This window comes from Panthera tigris, chromosome C1, assembly GCF_018350195.1.
Source record: "Panthera tigris isolate Pti1 chromosome C1, P.tigris_Pti1_mat1.1, whole genome shotgun sequence".
Taxonomy (NCBI): Eukaryota; Metazoa; Chordata; class Mammalia; order Carnivora; family Felidae; genus Panthera; species Panthera tigris.
The window spans coordinates 209,769,507-209,791,474 of NC_056667.1; the positions used below are offsets into that span (position 1 = coordinate 209,769,507).

At 42.9% G+C, this 21,968-nt stretch overlaps 1 protein-coding gene across 2 annotated transcripts in view; it reads right to left on the reverse strand.

The window, feature by feature from the left end:
• Window positions 1–9,144: 9,144 nt before the first annotated feature.
• The window catches only part of PID1 (phosphotyrosine interaction domain containing 1), a 229,497-nt gene continuing 216,673 nt past the window's right edge, over window positions 9,145–21,968 (reverse strand). For both annotated transcript variants that reach the window (XM_042995546.1, XM_042995547.1), the window contains exon 3: window positions 9,145–11,314. In XM_042995546.1, coding sequence (XP_042851480.1) covers window positions 10,838–11,314 — 477 coding nt within the window. In that variant the 3' untranslated portion in view covers window positions 9,145–10,837. The remainder of the gene's footprint in view (window positions 11,315–21,968) is intronic.

A 21,968-nucleotide genomic window follows, 5' to 3' on the forward strand; every position in this document is an offset into this window, starting at 1 on the left:
ATGCCCAAGACATTGATAAATCTTTTTTCTCAATCTTCTGACCCTGCAAAACAAAAGCTTTGACGTGGGCTCCAAGGTATGATTTATTTTATCAAAAAGTGAGGTTCTGGCCTCATAAGGGTGGTTTGAGAGAGTGCCAGGCTGCGGGGAACATCTCTGTCACTTATCTGAAGGAAGCATGCCCTGGGCCAAGGCCTTTTAAACACCTGAAAGGCTGGATAAGACATGCAGACTTAGGAGTCAGACTGCCTCCCCAGGGTGGGGACATTTAGCAAATACCTCTCTGAACTTCACTTTCCTCCTCCTTATTCTAGGCAGATTAAGAGTTCCCTCTGCATATGCATTTCATGAAGCACACAATTAGAAAATGACAGTAAAAATCTTAAATCCTGCTACATGGTAAGCACTTAATAAATGTTCATTTCCATTTTTATCTCATTTAAATCTCACATGATGCGAGCTCAAGGTTTGGATTCCTGATGTGCATGGAAGGAAAGGAGGACTGAAATTTATTTTCCATTGGATGCCAGAGAAGGGATCCAAAAGAACCGCCTAAATCATCCAGGGGAAGTTAAGCATTTTAGTTTTGTGAAAACCAGCCCCTCTGGGGACAAACCGTCCCCAGAGCTCACTGGCAGCTAGCTCAAGCGTTGAAAGCAAGGCCATGAAAAGTCACTAAAGGTTGGCGTATCCACAGCTGCACAGACAGACGCACTAGGTTCTCAAGACCGAGCTGGACCTAAGAATGAGGTACTCTGATCTGTTGGACAATCTGGGGGCCCAACCTGGGAGACCCAAAAGCCAGGTGGTTGGGCTGTTACAAGGGCAGAGTGACTTGGGAACATCCCTGGAGCATGTAGGTAAATCACAGGCTTTGGGATTAGAGGGTCCTGAGGTTAAGTCCTAGCTTTGCTTTTTAAGCAAAGCTTCAGCCAACTTCCTTAAGCTTTTCCAAAATCAACTCTTCATCTGTAATGAGGGGATAATAATTCTGACCACATAGGGTTCTGTGAAGATTAAATGAGATTATGTATTTAAAAGTGTCTTGTACCTCATATATGCTCAAAAGAATTAGTTCCTATTATTTTGGTCCTTTCAACGCTTTCTTCTCTCTTTACTATCCTTAGCTCATGTCTTTGGTGGAGTCCATGGAGTAGCCAATAGGCAGTGTTAAGCAGAAACGAAATAACTTGTTAAAAAGGCAACTCTAATCATAACGTAACAAAGTCTGACCTTTAAAAGAAAGAACTGAACAATCAGTGTGGACAACAAGTTTGGGTAATAAATTATCCCAGCTAGAGAGTTCTTTGGTTGCTGGCCAGTCAAATTCTGGTGTGGGCTTATCTTAACAAAGCAACACTGAAGCTGCTTTTTAAATTCTGGGGGAAAGATGTGCTTCCACAACGAGGTGGAGGGATCTGCTGCTTCTGTGCGTCATGGTGCACACACTTACAACACAAAGCGAGACACAACCACAGGACCTGGAACTGTAGATGCAGAAAAACACCACGGCCCCTGTGTTCCAGGCAAATCCCAAATTCTGGCCTTCAGAGCCTTCTTCCTTTTTTGATGTGGGGACTTTAGTTGGATCATGTTGAGATGCCTGGAAAACACCAATTCCCAATGAAAAGCACAAGGGGCTCCATGGGGGAATTGCGGACGTTGGCTTAGACCAAGGTTGGCCCAGCCGGGAAAACTTGGCCTAAGGCTTGCCTAATGTTGTCACATACAAGAAGAGCCATCCTGCCTGCTTCCAACTTCCTCATTTTTTTTAGTTCTCAAGCTGTTTTCCCTCACAACCTCATTTCCCTCAGCAGACAACCCAAGCCAGTGATTACCAGACACCGACATAATAATGGAAGATGGGAAAGGGCTGAGTTCAGAGGTTTCCCTCTCCTTGAAAGGCATATGTATTTAAGAACCACGTTAACTTTATTTCACAAAGAAATTCAAAGCATTGAAATGAAAATATACTTCCAAGAACCGTCTGCTTTGTCCTTGATAATCCAACCACAATCCTGGCTGGCCAAGAGAAACCAAACTCAAGTCCGGACAAGAAGGGCTCCCCACAGGGACGAGAGCAGAAAAAGTGCTGAATTTCAGTGACGCTGTGCTCTGCACCTCCGAGCCATGAGCTCTGAAGTGCCACTCAGTATTCCTACGTGCCTTGTTGTTATGGGTTGAATTGTGTCCTCCACCCAAATTCATAGGTTGAAGCCTCAATCCCTGGTATCTGAGAATGTGACCTTATTTGGAAATAGAGTCATTGCAGGTATAATTAGTTAAAATGAAATCCGAATCCAGTATAACCGGTGTCCTTCTAAAAGGGGGAAACTTGGAGACAGACAGACAGATGCGCACACACACACACACACACACACACACAGGATCATGTGAACATAAAGACAGACAGCAAGGTGGTGGTACGGAAGCCAAGGAAAGCCAAGGAGGCTCAGAAAACCACCAGAAGGCATGGACCAGATCTCTGCCCAAAGCCTCAGAAAGAACCAGCCTGGCCAACACCCTGAACTTGGCCTTCTAGCTTCCAAAACTGTGAGGTTACAGTTGTTTAATCCAGCCAGTATGTGACAGCAACCCTAGAAAACTAACACACCTACACACCTGATGAAGTTGTAATCAGGTTCACTATTTTATTCATTAAACAATGTGTCCGAGCCCCTCCGATGTCTCTGTCACCGAGATGGACTCTGTGGGTGCACAGAGGATGGGGCCACGGTGCCCACGCTCTGGCACTGGGCAGTCACCTACAACAGCACTAGTTAGACGTAGCTATTGAGCACTCCGTGGGCTGTAGCCTGTAAAATATATGCCAGACATCGAAGACGTTGCAAGCATGCAAAATATCTCATTAATGCATAGTAGCTATGTGTTGAAATGATAATAGTTTAGATATTTGGCTTAAAGTGCATTATTAAAATTAATTTCTCCTCCTTCTTTTACATTTTTTTTAATTTGGCCACTAGAAATTCTTAAATGACACATGTGGCTGGCAGTATAGATCTAGGGGACGGCATTGCTCTGGGAGCCCTTAGGTCAGCGGTGAGGAAGACATAGAAGAAAAGGGTGTCAAGGCCACCGTGGTTTTCACAAGTCTGCGGGAGCCTGGAAGAAGGAGCCCCAGCAACAGAGAGGAGAAAATCTGACCTAGGAGCAGACATGCCAAAGCCCAGAGTCTGGCCCTTGAGGGGAATTGCAAAGAATGCTGTAGGCTCTCCAACAGGTCCCTGTGGAGGAGTGAGAAGCAGAAACAACCCTTCCCCCCACCTCCCAAATATTGGCATTGACTGAACACTTGCCAGATGCCAGATCCAGGCTAAGTGCTTCATGCATATTCACTCACTTACTTTTCATTGCAGCTCTAGGAGTCATACACCTGTTACTCTTTACAGGTGAGGAAACTGAGGCCCGAGATGTTAAGTTCTTTGCCCAGGGCAACGTGGAGAAGGGTTCAGACCGGAGCCTGGAATAGCAGATGAAAGCTTGAGAAGGAGCTGGTCTCTCACACCAACATATAAAATAAAGTTAAGGAAGGAGGGCAGGGGGGGAGGGAAGACACTGACCCGTTTCTCTTACAGACAATGAGGAGGCCATGGAAAGTTTGTAAGTAAAAGTCTGGCACAATCAGATCTGAACTTTAGACAATAGGAGTTGTGGGCATGAAGAACAGTGGAGCTGGAGGTTCTGTGTTCCATTAAGGAGCTGTTCTCGGGGCGCCTGGGTGGCTCAGTCGGTTAAGCGGCCGACTTCGGCTCAGGTCATGATCTCACGGTTCGTGGGTTCAAGCCCCGTGTCGGGCTCTGTGCTGACAGCTCAGAGCCTGGAGCCTGCTTCCGATTCTGTGTCTCCCTCTCTCTCTGCCCCCCCCCCATTCACACTCTGTCTCTGTCTTTCTCTCTCTCTCTCTCTCAAAAATAAATGAACATAAAAAAATTTTTTTTGAAAAAAAAGCTACTCTCTTTCCTTGATGGCTTTTGAGTGCCCCCAGGAGGCACTTTGCAGACAAAGGACGAATGTCACATGTCCAAAAGTGACCAGAGGGCACAGAGCTGGTCTGACTGAAACCAAATCCTGGCAGAGGCAGGACTCCTTTCCCTCCTCTCCGGGAGCCACTCTTCTCCGACATCTGCTCACTCCTGCCACACACCTGTGGTCACGGCAAAGGCCTGGGTCAGGGGCTGGATGGAAATAGAAAAATTAATAAGACCTCCGTCTCAGAAGTCCGTCTCAGGGAACGAGAGAGGTGCCAAGTTTTATCTCCGGGTTCTGAGGCTTTCTGGCATCCCTAGAGTCGCCCAGAATGAATTTTCTCTTCCATTTTCTGAGGTTAATGTGTAGGCTGGATGCCTCACTCCTTTCCTTCAAGAGTAATAGAGAAGAAATGACCCTAAAGGAACAATGATTTTGATTCTTTAAAATACACGTGCAATAGCACTGCGTGAGGACTCAAAGCTCACAACTGTTGCAATTCTGAGCCCAAAAGTTAGGCAACCATAAATAAGATGGCCCTTCTGTACAATGCGATCTCAAGAGCTATCGATGGTTCCTAGAGCGTCACTGGTGCTCCCCGCGTACCCTCTTTTGGTTTGTGAAACACGGGGTATAGTGAAGAGAGTCCAGAGTTTGGTATTTCGTGTGTCTGCAAAAAATACACGGAGAACAAAGATACGGGTGTCCCTCAGGACTGCCACGTTAAGATGGTATTTATTTGTGAAACAAGTGTCTATCTACCCTGGTAGAAAAATTATCTGCCTTCTGGGAGGATGATGGATTGCAAAAAGATGCCTCTTTCTCTGGACGATCCCCACTCCCCACGGCCCCCAGGCCAAAGTACAGGCTCTGCAAGAATAGCACGGGCGGGGTCCAGTAGGGCCCGCTTGGTCTCTCTATCACGTCCCCTTGGGCAGGGCACAGTCTCCAGTCTGTGCGAGGAGACCCTCCGAACCTCATACTCCATTCATATGGAGCCAACCTATGAATGGAGCTATCAGATTGCTTGGTAGTGGGACCCTGCAAATCATAACCACACTCAGGGATCTGAAAAGCAAAACGTTAAACTTTAAATACAAACCAGACCATGAGACATAATTGATCATAACTGACTGACTCCACGATCTTGCGTTACTGAGCTTTTTACGGCGATCCACGATAATTTAGTGTCTTAATAACGCAAGGGGAGAGACAAACGAATAGCGAAGAGGAAAATGATGAAAGCCAAGACCATCAGAAAATAATTTCTATTTCCATTATTTTAATAGCAACGTTTCTGCGAGAAACAGGAAGAGTTTAGTTTTTTGAGAGAGTTACGGTTAAGAAGACCAAAGAGTTATACTAACTGAAAGCAAAGATGCATATAAATGATGAGCAGAAGAGGGATTTTATTACTTCCAAGGGCTCTGAATCCTAGAATTGCATTAACCATTTGTTGCTCAGTGGAGAAACCCACTTTAGTAAATAAAGAATAATGGCTTGAAAGAGGCGCGTCGAAACCTCAATTTCAGTGGTACCAGTTTCTACTTATGCTGAAATTACACTATGTCTGGTAAATTGTTACTGTGATATGTGGAAGCAGTTTTTCCCAGGCGGCCGAACACTTCCAATAATGGCGTTCTTCATCCTATTTATTTTGCTTATTAAAAATAAGCATAAAACTTGAGCATTTCAAGGCCCAAACCACCAACTCCTAATTAGTTTTATCTAAATTAATGAGGTTTTACTGTACTAATTTCTAAAAGTGCAGTCCTAGATTCTAGGAAAAGCTGTTGCTATTGAAATGGAGAAAGGCACGAAAATAATTGGGCAAAAGACTGAATTAAAGGTCTAATTCCATCCTCAGCCCTCCAATTAAAATCTTCTGCCCATAATAGCATCAGCATGAAGATGATCCAATTATGAACATAACAACATTTATCATCAGATTTTGTTGCCTGTGTAGAATAGGATTCAGTATCTGTGATGAATTTTGGTCTTGGTTGATCCCAAATTTACATTAAAAAGGGACCCTGGAATGGAGTCAGTTCTTGGCTCTTTCTTGCAAGTGGGTGTTTCCTTAAATGGTTCTCTGAAGCTTTGTCCCCAGAGGACAAAGAACGTTCTGGAATGGCAACCACCACCCCATGATGACGGGATTGAAATCAGCAGGTCTCATGTAGCATCATGATTTTACAAATCTCATAATATTTTTAAATGGCCCAACCTTGGTCCAGTATGTATTTTTCGATAAAAGGATGAGACATTTTTTATTAATAGTTGTTAAGTGACTTTATGGACGTGAAAATATTGATGATTATCGGTAATTTTATGAAGGGCTTAAAAATGTGTCATACTTCAGTAATTCCGTTTTCAGATCACCTTAGTAGCTTCTTAGAGTAGCCTCTAAGCTACTGAAAACTTAGTAGGAACTTAAAAAACGTTTTTAAATGGAAGCCATGGATTTCCTAAGCAAAAACTATTCAGGTTATTTTTGAATAACCAATTCTGGGTACCTAAGCAAAACCCAAAATAATCTTACTAAGTCATTCCAAAAGAAACATTCTCCCCAAATCTCTTTGCAAATGTCAGCCTCGCTCAAGTGTACAAGACTATGTCTTAGATTCACTAAAAAAATATATCGCAGTTTATTTGTAAATGTCCAAAATAAGATGGTTTAGATTTTTCTTCCTCTTAGCAATTTGCTCTTACCCATTCAGTTGTTTTTCTTTCTAAGCTTGAACTTATGCACCATACTCGGTTCTCTTCTGGTAACTATTATCAGCTGGTACCTCCTCAAAAGAAGCAAGAGTTCTCAAGCTGAACAATTGCATCCCATAAAATTACTCTAAAAGCCAAATCTTGGCGTCTAAAAGGAAAGTTTCTCGAAGATACATAAGAATTGGGCAATTAAGGGAACCTTCTCCTTCACCCCAGTTCAGTCTAGGAGATGAGAAGCTATATCACACTCTTTTAGAATGCCTAAGAAATAGTAAACTATGGAGAATTAAATTGTCATCATGTCCCTTCTGACTGAAAAATAATAGTAAATAAGAACAATCTAGGATAATCTGAAGTGTTTGACAATATGGTCAAATTCTACATCAGCGCATCATGAACTAAACCATGATCTCAGATTCAGAGCTTGTATTCTCTTTCTGCTAAAATCAGAGGATGTCTGGAGTGGTGTTGTGTAAATAATTAAATATCAAAGTTGAAAAGGATGGAGGGGAAGAGGGGGGAAAAAAGTGGAAAAAAGCAAGAGAGAAGGCAAAGAAAAAATGTTTCCTGAAGTATAAATTTGGGGAAAACTCAGTTACACTCATATGCTTCCTACTGTTGGAAAAATAAAAATGCCCTCCCCTAATACCCGCCCTCTTTGTTTTCAGCAACGGAAGTAAACAGACACAAATGCATGACAAGAATTCTGTAACCTGCGGCTGGAGATAAAATGTGAACAAAACGGACAAAATCCCCATCTTAATGACACTTACACCCCAGAGGCTTGAACAGATACTTTATATAATCATACAAATAAATATAGAATTGAAAACGCATTGAACGAACAGCAAATACGTGTTGTTTTAGAATCCTGCCGCAGAAGGATTTGACTCAGAGTTTTAATGTGTCCGGAGAAAAACAAAATAAACCAGGCATCTTGGTTCTGTAGGGGTGGAGAGGGTATTTTGTCCATTGACCACAGCCAATAAAATACTTAAGTAAAATCTCACATTATGCTATTTGTGCTCAGATAAAACTTCCTGGGCCTTTGTTTGCTTTTAAAACTTTTTCTATTGCTATCAAAAGTACTTGGAAATGAATAGCAAAGGATGTTTATTTATAGTGGCTTAGAATACCAGTTTAAAACAGGCTAGAGGATTTAAGGAGAATGGAAATAAAAAATTCAAAAGCGATGGACCTTGCCTAAACAGAGCAACAGCCCTGGCCTAGAAGTCAGGGAGTTCGAAGTCTCCATCAAATCCACCCTAGCTGTGTCGCCTTGGCTGACTTATGCAACCTCTCTGAACCTCAGTTTCCTCATCTCTAAAGTTAAGGAGATAAGGAACCCCCTACTGGATCCTTCTGAGGGGCATAGGAGTTACCATACGTGAAAGTGCTTTGTGACCACTAGTATAGAAAGTATAGTATAGAAAGGGAGAAACCAAAGCCATAAAGAAAAAAAACGCACGTCTGAATCACCCCTCTGGGGCGAATGAATCCTGGCTGTCCCCAAAGACCTCATTAGCTATTTGAAAGATGTCGTTGTGTATTTATCTTGAAATTGCTTACTCATCATCTCAAGCAAAAGCTCATGGCAACATTATCAGAGCCAATTACTTAGCCTGTCACACTCAGTACCCTGGAAAAAGATCAGCAAACGCCTTCTGCAATAAATACCCATATGTGCACTTGGGATTTAACTTCCGTGAGACGGAAATGGCACTGTTCTGAAATATATGCTGGCTGCGTTCTTTATTCCTTCCTTTCTTCCCCCCCCCCCCCGCCCCTCCATCTTGAAGCACCTTCAAGGACAAGGTGGCAAAACTGAAATTCAGAAAAGGTCAATGAGGGAAAATGCCATTTGAGTCAGAGATGGGTGGTGATTCTTACTCGAGTGCACCTCTTCAGCAGGCTCTCATATTTTCACTTCGGAAGGCTTTATGTTGGTTCCTGATCCCATGAAGGGCATTGTTCAACACACACAGTGGCTCCACGGGCCACCTGCCTTGCGAGATTAATGGGGTCGTTCTGAGAAATCATGACCTGCAGGAAGCATTTGTAACCAGTGCCGTGCGAGGGAATTGCTCCGTATTTACCTTCCAGGATTCCGGCACGGAGTCCCCAAAGCTATACACGAGGTTTTATAAATAGCAATCACTTGCAGAACGTTCTAGAAGCCTCTCCTCTGAAATAAGTCCACCACGCTGAATAACCACATGCCATGATACCGTCTCAGCGAAGGGGCAGTAATTCAATAAGTTGAGCATTAGACAATCAAACAAGATTTGTTCAACACCATCAAGGAATGGGTTCTTTAGGACCAAGGCTGCATGTTTCTTAGAGAGGATTCCCGATTTACTCGACGTGGCCTATTTCGTCCTTGGGGTTTTCATTACTTAAAAAAGGAAAGACGTACAGAGTATGAAAGTCCTCAGCTTTATTAATGCAAACATATTTTTTATTAAAGAATGAACGCATTTATGCTAAAGAATAGTTTACATGTGCTGGAGAGCAGCAAGCAATATCTCCAAGAGGCAAGTTCTTCTCAATACGACTCCATGCTTATTCTACATGCCTTAAAACTGAACCCACACACCGGGGCACACGTACACACACACAAACGCGTACACGGACACGCAGATACACAGACCAAAACACCGACCCCATTACTCTCTGGATTCAATGAGCTCTCGTTTAAGGCTTCTGTAAGGTCCCCCAGTGTCCCCTAACATTAACTACCAGGATGAAAAAACAGACTTTAATCAAGGAGCAGCATTACCTGGAACACTAGCCATCTGCTCCCGGCTTTAAATGTATGCATTTTAACCAACGCTTTTCAATTTCATTCAGTGTTGACTTTGTGTTTATGATATTTAAAGAGCCCCGGAACTGAGAAACCTCAGGCTCTCTGGGTGAGAATCTCTCATTAGAAACAGTGAACAGACTGGAAACTCTGACTCTAAGGTCTCACCAATTTAAAGATGACAAGGTCAGATTTCCTTTTAGATGAAGACGGACACAGTTTGTCTAGACAAGCCAGTTGTACACAACACATTCTCTATTCGAGTACAACATTGAGTGAAGGCGGCAAGGCTTCCTTGGCGACGCCCGATCAGATCTGAAGCTGGCCAGGAAGGATTCCTCAGGCAGGACCATTAACTAAACAAGTTACTGTAAATCAGACCTGAAAAAAGGACAGCCCGCGTGGAGTTTTTGCCCACTTGCTGATAACTCGTTCCCTTTTTCCAAAGTTTCTGTGGTCGTGGTGGTTGTTTTTAAACTCCCACTTTGCTCGACTGGTTATTTCAGATGCTTGGTTATTTTCTTCCCTTTTTGTGTCCTGCAGTGTATGCTGAGAATTCCATCCCTTCGGGACGTAGGCTGGGTTGGAAGGGGAAAGAGGGTGGATGAGGAGGGATAAGGAAGGCAGCTATTAGCAGTTGTGAGTATTCCAAGAAAATAGATGAAGTGAATACAATAAGAGGGTACTACTTGATATATTTATGTAAATAAAAGCATTATCTTTAACTGAATCAACTACCAGCTACCAGGTTGTTAGTTGTAAAGCTAAATAAAGGCTGTGCTGATTCGCTTACTGAGGAGAGAATCTGAACCATGCCAGGGAGAGGGGCTCTCAGGATGAGCCTGGAGTGTTCCCTTGGCTCTGCGGCCTCTGTGCCTGCATCTGTACCCCCCACCCCACCCCCACCCACCACTAGGGATCCTCCAGGGGCACTGAACATTCTGGCTGGGGTCCATAAGGCAAACTGGAATGGCTCGTCAAATAACAGCCGCAGTGTATTTGCCTGAGAGTGGTGACAACCGGCATGGAGAGCTCCTACAGGGAGGCATTGGGAAATGAGGGGTGGGGGGAGGAAGAGAGTCTAGAACTTTCCTCCCCGTCTGCACGCCCACCCTCCCCACAGTCACAGCAGCAGCAGATTTCAATGTAACGTAATTACTTTAATAATACATTTCTTTAGATTTAGAATTGCTCTTCTGAATTTAAAAAAGCTTGGTCAGCCAATAGCGTGGCAGTCTTTACTTCCCAAATTTGAATCGTTGCTTATTCATCTATCATCTTGAATTCCTCGACCAGTGCTGCCTTGCCGAAGCATGCTAAGTCCATTCAGCCGTCATCGGATTCCAACTCCTGGGAAACTTCTTCCGATGAGCTGTTCCTATGGATCCGACCGTCGCTCTTCATACTGTGGAAAGTCTTCTTGAAGGCCTCCATCATGGCGTGGGCCAGCTTCTTGGCTTCGAGCTTGCTCTCGCACTCGACAGCATGGCAGTCCATTTGGTAGGACAGGTCGTCATTGATCTCCCTGTAAACCCAGGCGAAGATGTTGGGGCTCACGTTGTGGTCGGCGGTGCAGTAGGCAATGCGTGCCACCTGGAAGGTATCCATGTGGACCGTGGCTTCACCTTTGTGGTCGAGGTGATGGAGCCACACTTGGAATGGTCGGATTTCCAGGAGGGCGTTGGCGGGAAAGACATCTTCTCGGGCTAGCGTGTGTTTCTTCCAGAGCTCGATGACTGGCTTTTCTGTGCAGCCTGACAGGAACTGCATGCCTGTGGTGGGGACTTTACCCAGGTAGGTAACCTGCAGAGGGAAGAGAGGAAGAGAAAGGGAAAGGTCAATATTGGGCTCTTCCTTCCAGTTGTTCACCCAGATGTTCTCAAGACAGTCACGCTGTCACTCGAAGCAGGTGGAGAGACACTTTCCCGGCTCCCTAAAACAAAAAACCAAAAACAAACCCAAAAATGAAACAAAACAAAACAAAACCAAACACAAGATACCCTGTCACGGTAATTTTTACCTTTTCTCCCTAACAAGTTGACCACCTGGCAAAGGTACTGAAAACTCCTTAAATAGAGTTGGATTTTTAAAAACCTAATTTCTAGAGCCCCACTCTCCCTCTCCCTACCCCTTTTTAAAATTCAAATTACAATAATAGTATGATCTTTCACATAATTTGGCATTTCTTTAAAACTTGGTATTTGAAGTTTATTTTCAACCGACTTGAATGCTGGCTTATCGAAGAGCTAGACTGGCAGGACAAAAAGAAAGACAAAGAATTCCAAGTGATTCAAATGGTGTCTTAAAAAAAACCTGTTTATCATCATACCAAGAAGGGATTTTCATGCTATTTTTTTTCCATTCATCAAAATGCATGGAACTGGTACCATCGGACCACTAGCATTATGGAAATGCATCAAACTGAAGAAATCGTTTCAAGAAATCACACAAATCATATATAATTGGGCTCAAAATTAGTGACACAGATATAAATACTATCAATTTGAGGAAGAAAAGATCAGAAAAAGGTCCATGGAAATGATGAGAAAGGAGATTGGGCTACCGTGATTCCAACCAATGTGTGTGTTTAGAGGGGAGATAAAAGCCACATTCAAAATGGCAGAAAACAGATTAAGTACTATCGCATCTTTTTTTATGCTTTACCTCTTTAAAAAGAGTCAACTGGACAGTCCCTTTAAAAAGTAACTTTGTGGAGAGGAACAGTTCTGCACATTCTAGGCCTACTTATCAGCAACCTACTATGCACACTGTCAAAGGACCTGGGGGGGATGGTGTAGGGGGAGGGAGACATCGGAGAGGTCCACAATCCATAGGAAGGAGGTCACTGGAGATTTGCTCACAGCACAATCTTTGAAGCTGGCAAAGTCAAGATTTACATCCTAGTTCCGCAGCTCACAAGGTGGGTGGTTCTGGACAGACCGCTAACCCTCTACTATAATGTAAGGCAGACCGTGAAAAGGGCAGGCGGGGGATACGGCAAAGTACCCTGAGGATTTAGAGGAGGGAGTGAGGGTGCCCTGCTAATGGGAGGCCTCAGGGAAGAGTCACTGGATTTCAAGATGTGGGGTCTCAAAAGCCAGGTGGGAACAGCTCACCAAGGCAGGGAGAGAAGAAGGGGGCAGAAAGGAAAGGGCTGGAGTGGGGAAAGCCCTCCTCCCCACAACTTGGGCAAATAGGCCACTATTTGCATTAAGACAGCCCTGGGAGACAGGAAGTCCCTGAGCACTGGATGAACTTTGGAAGATGGCCCCGCATGCAGTCTAGGGAGCAGGGACATCCCTGCTCTCGTGGCATGCCATCGAAGGTCTACGGTCCCAGGAGTGCCTGGATTCGACCGAGGTTTGAACTCGGAAGACTTGCTTGATGCCAGGAAGAAGAACGGATGGGAAGGGCTGAGCAGCCGCAGAGCCAAGAGGCAAGAGCTTCTGGAAAGGAGGGAGCAGAGGGAGCGGGAAAGGACCGGGGGGAGCCCCATAGGGATGACATTGCAGAGACGGAATGACAACAGTTGGGGGCAGACAGACAAGGAAATGCCTTCACTCCACAAGGACAGCAACTGGTTGAAAAGCTCCCGTCACTCTGGATTGGAGAGAATGTACAATAAAGGGCTCTTGATTTATATCCTTGTGGAAAATGTGCTTTCTGTATGTGGTACTTTATGATACCTTTATTCTTTTTTAACAGCTTTATTACTTTTTTATTGAGGTGAAATTCACATCACATAAAATTAACCATTTTAAAGTGTGTGATTCAGTGGTGGTTGGTAGTCAAAATAGCTGTACAACGATCAGCTCTGTCTGGTTCCAAAATATTTTCACCATCCCCGAGGGTGACGTGGTGCCCATTAAGCCGTCACTCTCTGTCGTCCCCTCTCCCCAGCCCCTGACAACCACCAATCTGCTTTCTGTCTGGATGGATTTACTATTCTGGATTTTCATAGAGCTGGAATCACATAACATGTGACCTTTTGGGTCTGGCTTCTTTCAGTTAGCACAATGTTTTCAAGGTTCATCTAAGTTGTACCCTGTATCAATACCCCCTTCCTTTCTATGACGTCTTTACTTTCCAAAGTTTCAAAGAAAATGGGGACAACTATTTCAGTGCTTGAAGTAAAAGTGCATTCTTTCTTACTATCCACTGACACTAGAAAATAACTATGTTTATATTTGATAGAAATATCAGTCAGAGAGAGAAAATCTCCTTCAATGTGCTCTAAGCTCACACATACACACACACACACACACACACACACACACACACACATTTTTTTTTAAGTTATCCAGTCCAGGGGCACCTGGGTGGCTCAGACGGTGGATGTCCAACTCTTGATTTCGGTTCAGGTTGTGATCCCAGGGTCATGGAATGGACCCCCACGTCCAGCTCCACACAGAGCATGGAGCCTGCCTAAGATTCTCTCTCTCTTTCCCTTTACCCCTCTCCCCCACTCACTCTCGTTCTCTCCCTCTCCCAAAAAATAAATGAAAATAAATATTAAAAAAAATTATCCAGTCAGTGCCTTCATTTGTGATTTAATTAAGGGATGAGTTTAAAGAAACTTATTAGAACCTGTAGATAATTCGCTCCAATAGAAAGCAATTTCATAGTAGTAAATATGTGTAACTAAGTGCATTCCTCTCTTACAAATGCTTATTACTTGAAAACTGAAGATTTTAAGGGAAATAAAATTTTATTTTGAAAGGGCGCTTGAGAGAAGAATGGGGAGGATATTAGTAGCTCAAAGAATTTAATAATAATGAAAGCTACTTAATAATATGTAGACATTCATAGAAACAATTTTAAAACCCCAAGGTAGAACATAGGACATCGATGTAACTTCTTGGTATTAAACTTACTGTGAAAGTAATCTTCATTTTGTGGTCCATTTGTGTCACCGAGGGAGCACACTAAACATCAAGCGAAAAGTTCCAAATCGCCCTTTATATATGTACATACATGTGTATGTGTATATATACATATATCATGGCCAAATCAAGCCATACACTGAATAAGTAATAGCTCATATCTGTGCCACACTTTATACAAAAGGCACTTTGTGTTTGCCAGCTTCACTGGCAACCTCTTGGATCAGGACGGAATATTATTATCGCCTGCCCATTTTCAAACATAATAACCTTAGGGCAGGTGGAGGCGAACTGGGACACATATTCTAGGCTGCAAAGTGTTGGCCTTTCAGGAACATTCTGATGATTCATGAGGAAGACGGCACGGACAAGACACCCTGAAAAGATACCTGTTGAATTCCTGAACCACTCTGCTATTCGGTGAGAGCCATTTCCGCTCAATTTCACTTTTCAGCCATTTATTCTTTTCCCCCATATTTTGACTGTAAGAGAAATTTTGGATTTCTTTATATACATTTTTGAAATGTTGGATTTATATGAGCACCCTAGGTACAGGGGGCATCCCCAAAGAATGTACAGTATTCTTTTGTGTGGTGCTTTTGTAGATGACAATCTTTTCCATGCCATTATGGGCCTAGGCATTTCTTCAAAATTTTATTCTTGTTTTATAATTGCAGAAAGGCTCAGAAGACTTCTAAACTACCCAGAAAAATGGAGCACAAATAACAAAATTTTATACATATATGTATATATATAATTTACATATCATACATTTAATATATATAATATCTGTTCATAATATCTGTTTTCTAAAACTTCTAGGCAAAATGGAGGACAAATAACATAATAATGTACATATGTATAATTTACATATCATATATTTAAGTATATATAATATCTGTTCATAATATAGATCTGTTTTTTAAAACTCCCAGGCAACATAGAGCACAAATAACAAAATTACATATATATATATATCATATATGTAATATATATATATCATATATCATATATATGGTATGGTATACATATCATATATATGATATATATAATCTCTCTATATAAACTGTATATATGATATACATATGACATATGATATATATAAGCTATATATATAAGCTATATATATCACATATATATAGCTATATATATCATATATCATGTGATATAAGCTATATAAGCTATATATATTATATATCATATGTAGATCATATATCATGTATTATAAATTGGTGCTCCATTTTGCCTGGGAATTTTAGAAAACAGATCTGTTCAGAATATATATGTTTTCTAAAATACCCAGGCAAAATGGGGCACAAATAAAATTTTATACATATATATGTGTATATATATACATATATATATAACTTATATATCGTATATTTAATATATACAATACCTGTTCACAATATATATCTATTTTCTAAAAGTCAAGAAGATATAATCTGCTTAAAATGAAATCGAAGACAACAAAATGTTTAATCTCAAGAACTGCAGACTTTTGGCATCTTTGCAAGAGAGGCATGTGTTCTACCAGTACTAATCCTGAATATTCCATTAGCTTCATCTTGCAAAGTATTAGTGAGCCTGCAGAGAGAGGAGAGCTAAAAGTGACTTATGGGATGATTCCTCTCCACTGCGGTACTGACAAGGGCCTACAAGCACACCAGGTGCCCACTGGCCCTTCCACAACTCACACCCGCTCTCAACTGGGATCTGCCGTGGAGAGTCCAGAGGCTGCAGCGGACAGACAGGCCCTTTGGACAAGCACAGAATCGGCAAACCTGCACCTGAGACGCCAGAAGATGGCCGACTGTCTAGACAAGCAGCTGTAGTCCTGCGGTACCAGGGTCGGCTCACCTCAGGCCTTGGGAGGGCTTTGGGCCGAGTCTCCTCTTCAGTTAAATGAGCTGACCCCGCCCCAAGCCGCCTAAACAGCCCCAGTAATGAACTGCTCTCTGGTTCCTGCAGGATCTCGTCAGCCCAAAACATGAGCTAGAAAGTGTCACCTGGTGTCACTGGGTGAGCCTTGAGAGGTCCATGAAGCCTCTGTTTTGCTACCTTTGTGGAGGTGATAATGTCCGAAATCCCATGAGCTGACATATGTACAAAGAAATGATGTTAAGTTGACATTTCTTAAAGAGACATAGAAAAAGAAGTATCTGAATGGAGTTCCCCTAAAAATGGAATGTAAAACGGTAAAATGATGCACCAAGATAGCTTCCCCTCAGAATGACCCCTTTAAGTCAGCCCCGGTATCTTCCATAATGGCCTGTGTTCTGGAATCCTGATTTAGTGCACTTTCCCCTCAGAAGTCAACTATTTACTACCTGCCTGCACATTTGCTAATCCCCTCCTAAGTTCTCCAGAGTCTGGCATTAACCCATATTGTTGACTATAAGTCCTTGAAAAAAAATAAAAAATAGAAACCACAAACCATTCAGGGTTTTAAAAAAAAAAAAAAACCAAAACACCAAACAGTGAGTTTCTCTCTTTAATTTTTCATATATAGTTTAATAGAAATATACCCATGGCTCTGTTTTCAAGGGAAAACAAAGCAAAAGCTGGAATGAAATCAATTGTCTCAAAACATCAAAGCTGTGCGTTCAGCCACGTCCTCTTTGGACTTGAGGCCACAGGGTATACGTGTGTCAATAAACAGAGACTCCAAAATACAGGGTTCTATCCTTGTATCGTTCTAAGTCAACACCATTGTAGGGATTTACTCTTTTTATAGAGAAATCGCTTCTTGCCACAACCTTCCTTGTGTGGGGGACTTTCTTTCACACCCCTCTGTGGGCACTCCTTCCCTAGGAGTGAAAACACAGGACTTAATGTGCGAGGTTGCTTCAGGAGGTCCGGCCGCCGACAGCTGCACACCAATGTCAGGTTTGGTTAAGGGGAATCCTGTTATCCTGCCCATCTATGAAAGAGGTGAATGTTTTCTAGATGAATAAGTCCCTTTTGAGCCTCATCCTAGAGGGCTGCAATCTTCCAGAGCCACAGAGTAGACGAGAAACGTCGAGTCACTGAATTGCTCATTAAATGTCCAAAACAGTAGACAGACTTTTTTTTTTAAGTTGTCACCTCCCAGGGTGACAAAGGGAGTTGGAAGATGACAGGAAGAGTCGTTAGGGGGAGTATCAACCAGTTGGAAATATGCAGTAAATACCAACATCTTTTCTATGGTTGCCGAAACAGGCATTGGGCAAGAAACTCATTAAGAATGAATCATTCAGAGAGAAATAAACAAGCAGAGCAAAAAATGAAAGTTTTTCCCCATGTGTCATTCAATGGCATAAACTGGTGCCCCAGACACAGACGTTTGCAATGTGTGAATGGGCTTTGCTCAATCCCAAATGAAAAAATTATTTGAGAATACACACGGCGTGTGAAAATACATAGAGGCCACAGTGCTAAGGGACCCGCCAGAGTGTCTGCAGCATTACCAGTGTCAGTCAGCAGAGACTAGTGTCCTCAGAAGCTCTCCTTCCCACCCATGACTTTTCCAACAGCCCAGCCAGCTCTCCATTCATGAATCATCACTCTTTCCTCATCTGTGGCAAAATAAACCCTGGGTGCCTGACATGCCTCCCTGTGGCCAAGCATGCATCGTTCTAGTCCCTCCTCTTGGTGGCCAGTCAATATTTCATTCTGGTCTGAAAATCCCTTGTTTAGAACCCTGACCTGTCTCATCCTAGACTGGACGGTGGGATGGATAGGCTAATGACAGGGACCCTCAATGAAGATGTGGGCTGGAACGGATAATCATGGAAGAATCCAAGCACCTGGTTTCCTGGGGATCTTCGACCTTCCAAGCTGGACAAACCCAACTTCGGGACTACACGAGCCCAGCTTTGGTTCAGTCTGCTATGAAGTTTCTCTGGGAAGCCAAATCCAGATCAAAGCTCCTCCAGAGGCCTTTCCTGGGATATAAAAATCCTTGCTGTTCTTTCATTGTCTGTAGGGGACTTCCTGTCTCAGCTGATATAAAATAACATGATATGAACTCAAGACGGAAGATGCGGGACTGGGAATCCTAATAGCCTTTGGGTTATAAGGCAGAAGATAAGAAAAAGAAGAGGCAACCGTGAGCCGACAGCAGAGACAAACTTCTCTCTTCTGACACTAATTCCTATTTCACTTTGCAGAGAAAGGGGACAGAACACAGAGATTCACATGCCTAACTTGAATCGTCTCCTTCCTTGCTGGCCACAGAAAAGCAAACACCCAGTAGACACTCTGAAGAGTGGATCCACATGCCAATTATCTAACAATCCCCAACACAAAGACAGACATAATGCTAATTATGACCTCGAACTTGTATTACATTCTGTACGCCACGAAGAAGGTATAAAAGAATAAATGCTGTTCACAGTGTAACCTATGAAGTCATGGTGAGAAAAAATACAGTGATAAACTTTGGGCTTAAAAATTGAATTTCTTAATTGCACACTTACTTGGTAAGTATTTATTGAACACCTATGAGGAACAGGTATATTAGTGAACAGAATCAATAAAACTCCCTGCCCTCTTGATGCTCACATTCCCAATCACAAATGAAGGTTACAGGACTCAACATTATACGGGCAAGGCTGGCCTGAGTGAGCACACACGCATGCCCCTGTGAGCATTTCTGACGAATCTGGAAAACTTCTCTTGCATTCAAAAAGGTCTTCCCTCTCATAGAGCACAGTGGGGATGAAAAAAAAAATCCTAGAGTTAGTTCCTCAGATCAAGCTGTGGCCCATGAAAGTTTATTAGTCTTTATGCTCATTTTGGTTTGGGTTCCTGAGATGTCGCTGTGGTGGGAAAGCAGGCAGGAGAGGAGCTGTGGAGGAACATCAAGGCAGAGGGAAAGGTGTATAGGAGCTAGAAGACCAAGGCAGACTTTGCCTCCCAAACAAAATGGCCTGGCAATTAGAATGCCATTGGTGACTTTGCATTTGTCCTCGTGACAGGACACAAGAGCTTCCTGGCCTCATTTGACACCTGTCTCTTCACTCTCAGGATACTCCAGGCACATCACACCCATTTGCCTTCGTTGAAATCTTGGAGTAAAATGATGAGTTGTCTTAGGCTACCCGGCGTCGAGTCTACTTTTGACTGCTTCTTTCTTTATTTTGGAGACTCAAATAGCAAGTGTGTCCAGTGTTTAAACTCACAGTGTTGATAATTATATTGCAATAAATTCAAGGTATATCATCAACATTCTCAGCTTTTGGTGCTAAATGGAGCTGTTCATACCTGCCTAACATCACCCCTTTGTTGCAGAGACTACGATCGTGATACTTGCCCGAAATCACGCAGGTGGTCCCTGTGCGAACGAGCAAGATGTGGGACAAAAGTTCTTCTACTCTAAGGACAAGATTCTTCCCACTACCCCAGTCTTCCCTGTAGAGGATCTAAACCCTTTTATTTTCCACTCATATTGTCATCTACCTTCTCTCTGGCCATTTCTTCAAGGGTCCACACGGAGACCCGGTCAGGGACAGGGAAAGGTGACAGACACTCTGTCAGGGCTTCTTGAACATTCTAAAAGGAATTTAGAATCAGTGAAACTGTCCTTAACCTGAGATGCATTTACATAGCTCAGGGATTTAAGCCATGATGCTAGCATTAATAATTGAAAGAAGGAGACAAGAATGCATACTTGATATTCAGATATCATATTCCTAACGAATTTTGAAACGGTGCTTTACGAAGCAAACAATCCCTGTCTCAAAGAATAATTGCAAAGAGCAAATATCAAGCGTGCAATGTTGGCCCCAACCCCGCTCCGGTGGGTGGCATACCAGCAAGCCAGACAATATATGAGCCACACACAGGGTGAGCAGGACTTTACATAGCCCTCAACAAAGGCACGAGAGCCTCAAAAGGCCAGGCTGCAAGGCCTGAGCTCAGCTCCCAACAGAGCTAGGAATCCCTTCTGGTTGCCCTCCAGGGTCCTACTCCTCTGCCCTTCTGACTTCTACGGGCCATCCCTAAGAAGCCCAGATGATTCTGGATCGAGAGCAGGATTTTCTTCTCCAAAATGGGTCTTGGGTACCACTCTGGGGCCTATTTATAAGGTAGACCTCTTCAGGAGTAGAGCCAGCTGTCCCTTGGCTAGACAGGAAGGAGGAAGAATTTTTACCATTCCCCTTAAGGCTATGTTTTGAAGTCTCTGCCTTGTATCTATTTAGTCAGGCTTAGTCAGCTGAGCCAGAGGCAAAATGTGAGCCAGGCTGCCTAAGGTAAGCCTGTCTCAAACAACACATTTTTGTTCACCATCCCAAAGGGGACGGTGATGACCCAGAAAGCCTCACAGACTTACTCTTTATTTTTTTCTTAATGGTAGCAGCCATGCTGGCAGTAGAAAGTAGATTTTCCAAAGTGCATACCCTCTGGTACATATTCCTTTGTTTAGTGGTATTTATTTGTCTTGGTAACTTTCCTAAGGTCATAAATATGAAGAATACTGTTTTATTGTTTAGCAATTCTTTCCAAGTATTTGCATGGGTTATGTTGACCGAATCTATAAAAATATTAAGAGAAGTTTTATGGGAGATAGGTTTTCCTTGTATTATGTAAATGGACATCGTGGGGGGAAAAAGCAATTTTACTAAGACCCAATATCAGAAAATAATTAAGTACAATTTTTGCATGCTACTCAAGAGATGAACATTGCTTCAGCTGTTAAATACAGCTTCTGTCTCACAGTTAGGTGTGTAAGTGATAGATTTGTTTTTATTATTCATATTATAACTTAGTTCCAATGGCGTAGAGTGATTTGAGATGCTGTGCCCCGTCTTGTGCTTATCAAGCAATCCCAATGTGCAATTTGTCCTGTCAATTGGCTCTTGGATGTGTGAAGTTGGAAATATTGTCATTGTCACTGTCAAAGACAGAGGCGATTTATCTGGAAGGCACTGAAGTGTGCCCCTGAAGACAAAGTCACTTAATAAAAGTGACACCACATTGAAACATACATCCCCGCCTCGGGCCCCTTCTGGTGAGCTGGCCCAAGGATGGTCAAACCAGGTGCTGTTCTACTCAGTGGCACAAGAGCAATTTATTTCATGACAAGTCTGATATCTCCCCTTCTGCTTTCTAATCAGCGGCGTATCCTGGAGAGGGACAGACATTCAGCAGAGCTCTCCAGGCCCCGCGATGTTCACAATGAGAAAATTCTCTAAATGACAAATCAATATCAAGCACACTGCTTGAGAGTTATCCTGACAAATGGATTCAAGGGACAAACACGGTGGCAGGTGAAAAATGTCACCGATTTTAGTCCTTGTAGCACTTTATCAATTCATTTTCCATACTGCACAATTCATTAGAAATGGACCAGAGAAGGCATTAAACATTCAGAAGAAAAATCATCTGGAGACAACATTTGGCTGGAAGGAATAAAATAAGCACACTGATCTACTGGCTATGAGTCTAGAGCTCTTAATCAAAGGCTAGTGAAGGTTTGAAACAAGAGAGGTACACCGAGGCTAACTAAACCTGGAATACTAGGCATTCCAGACAGACGGACACTTACGTTCAAACAAAAACCGCTACACGAATGTTCACAGCTTTATCGC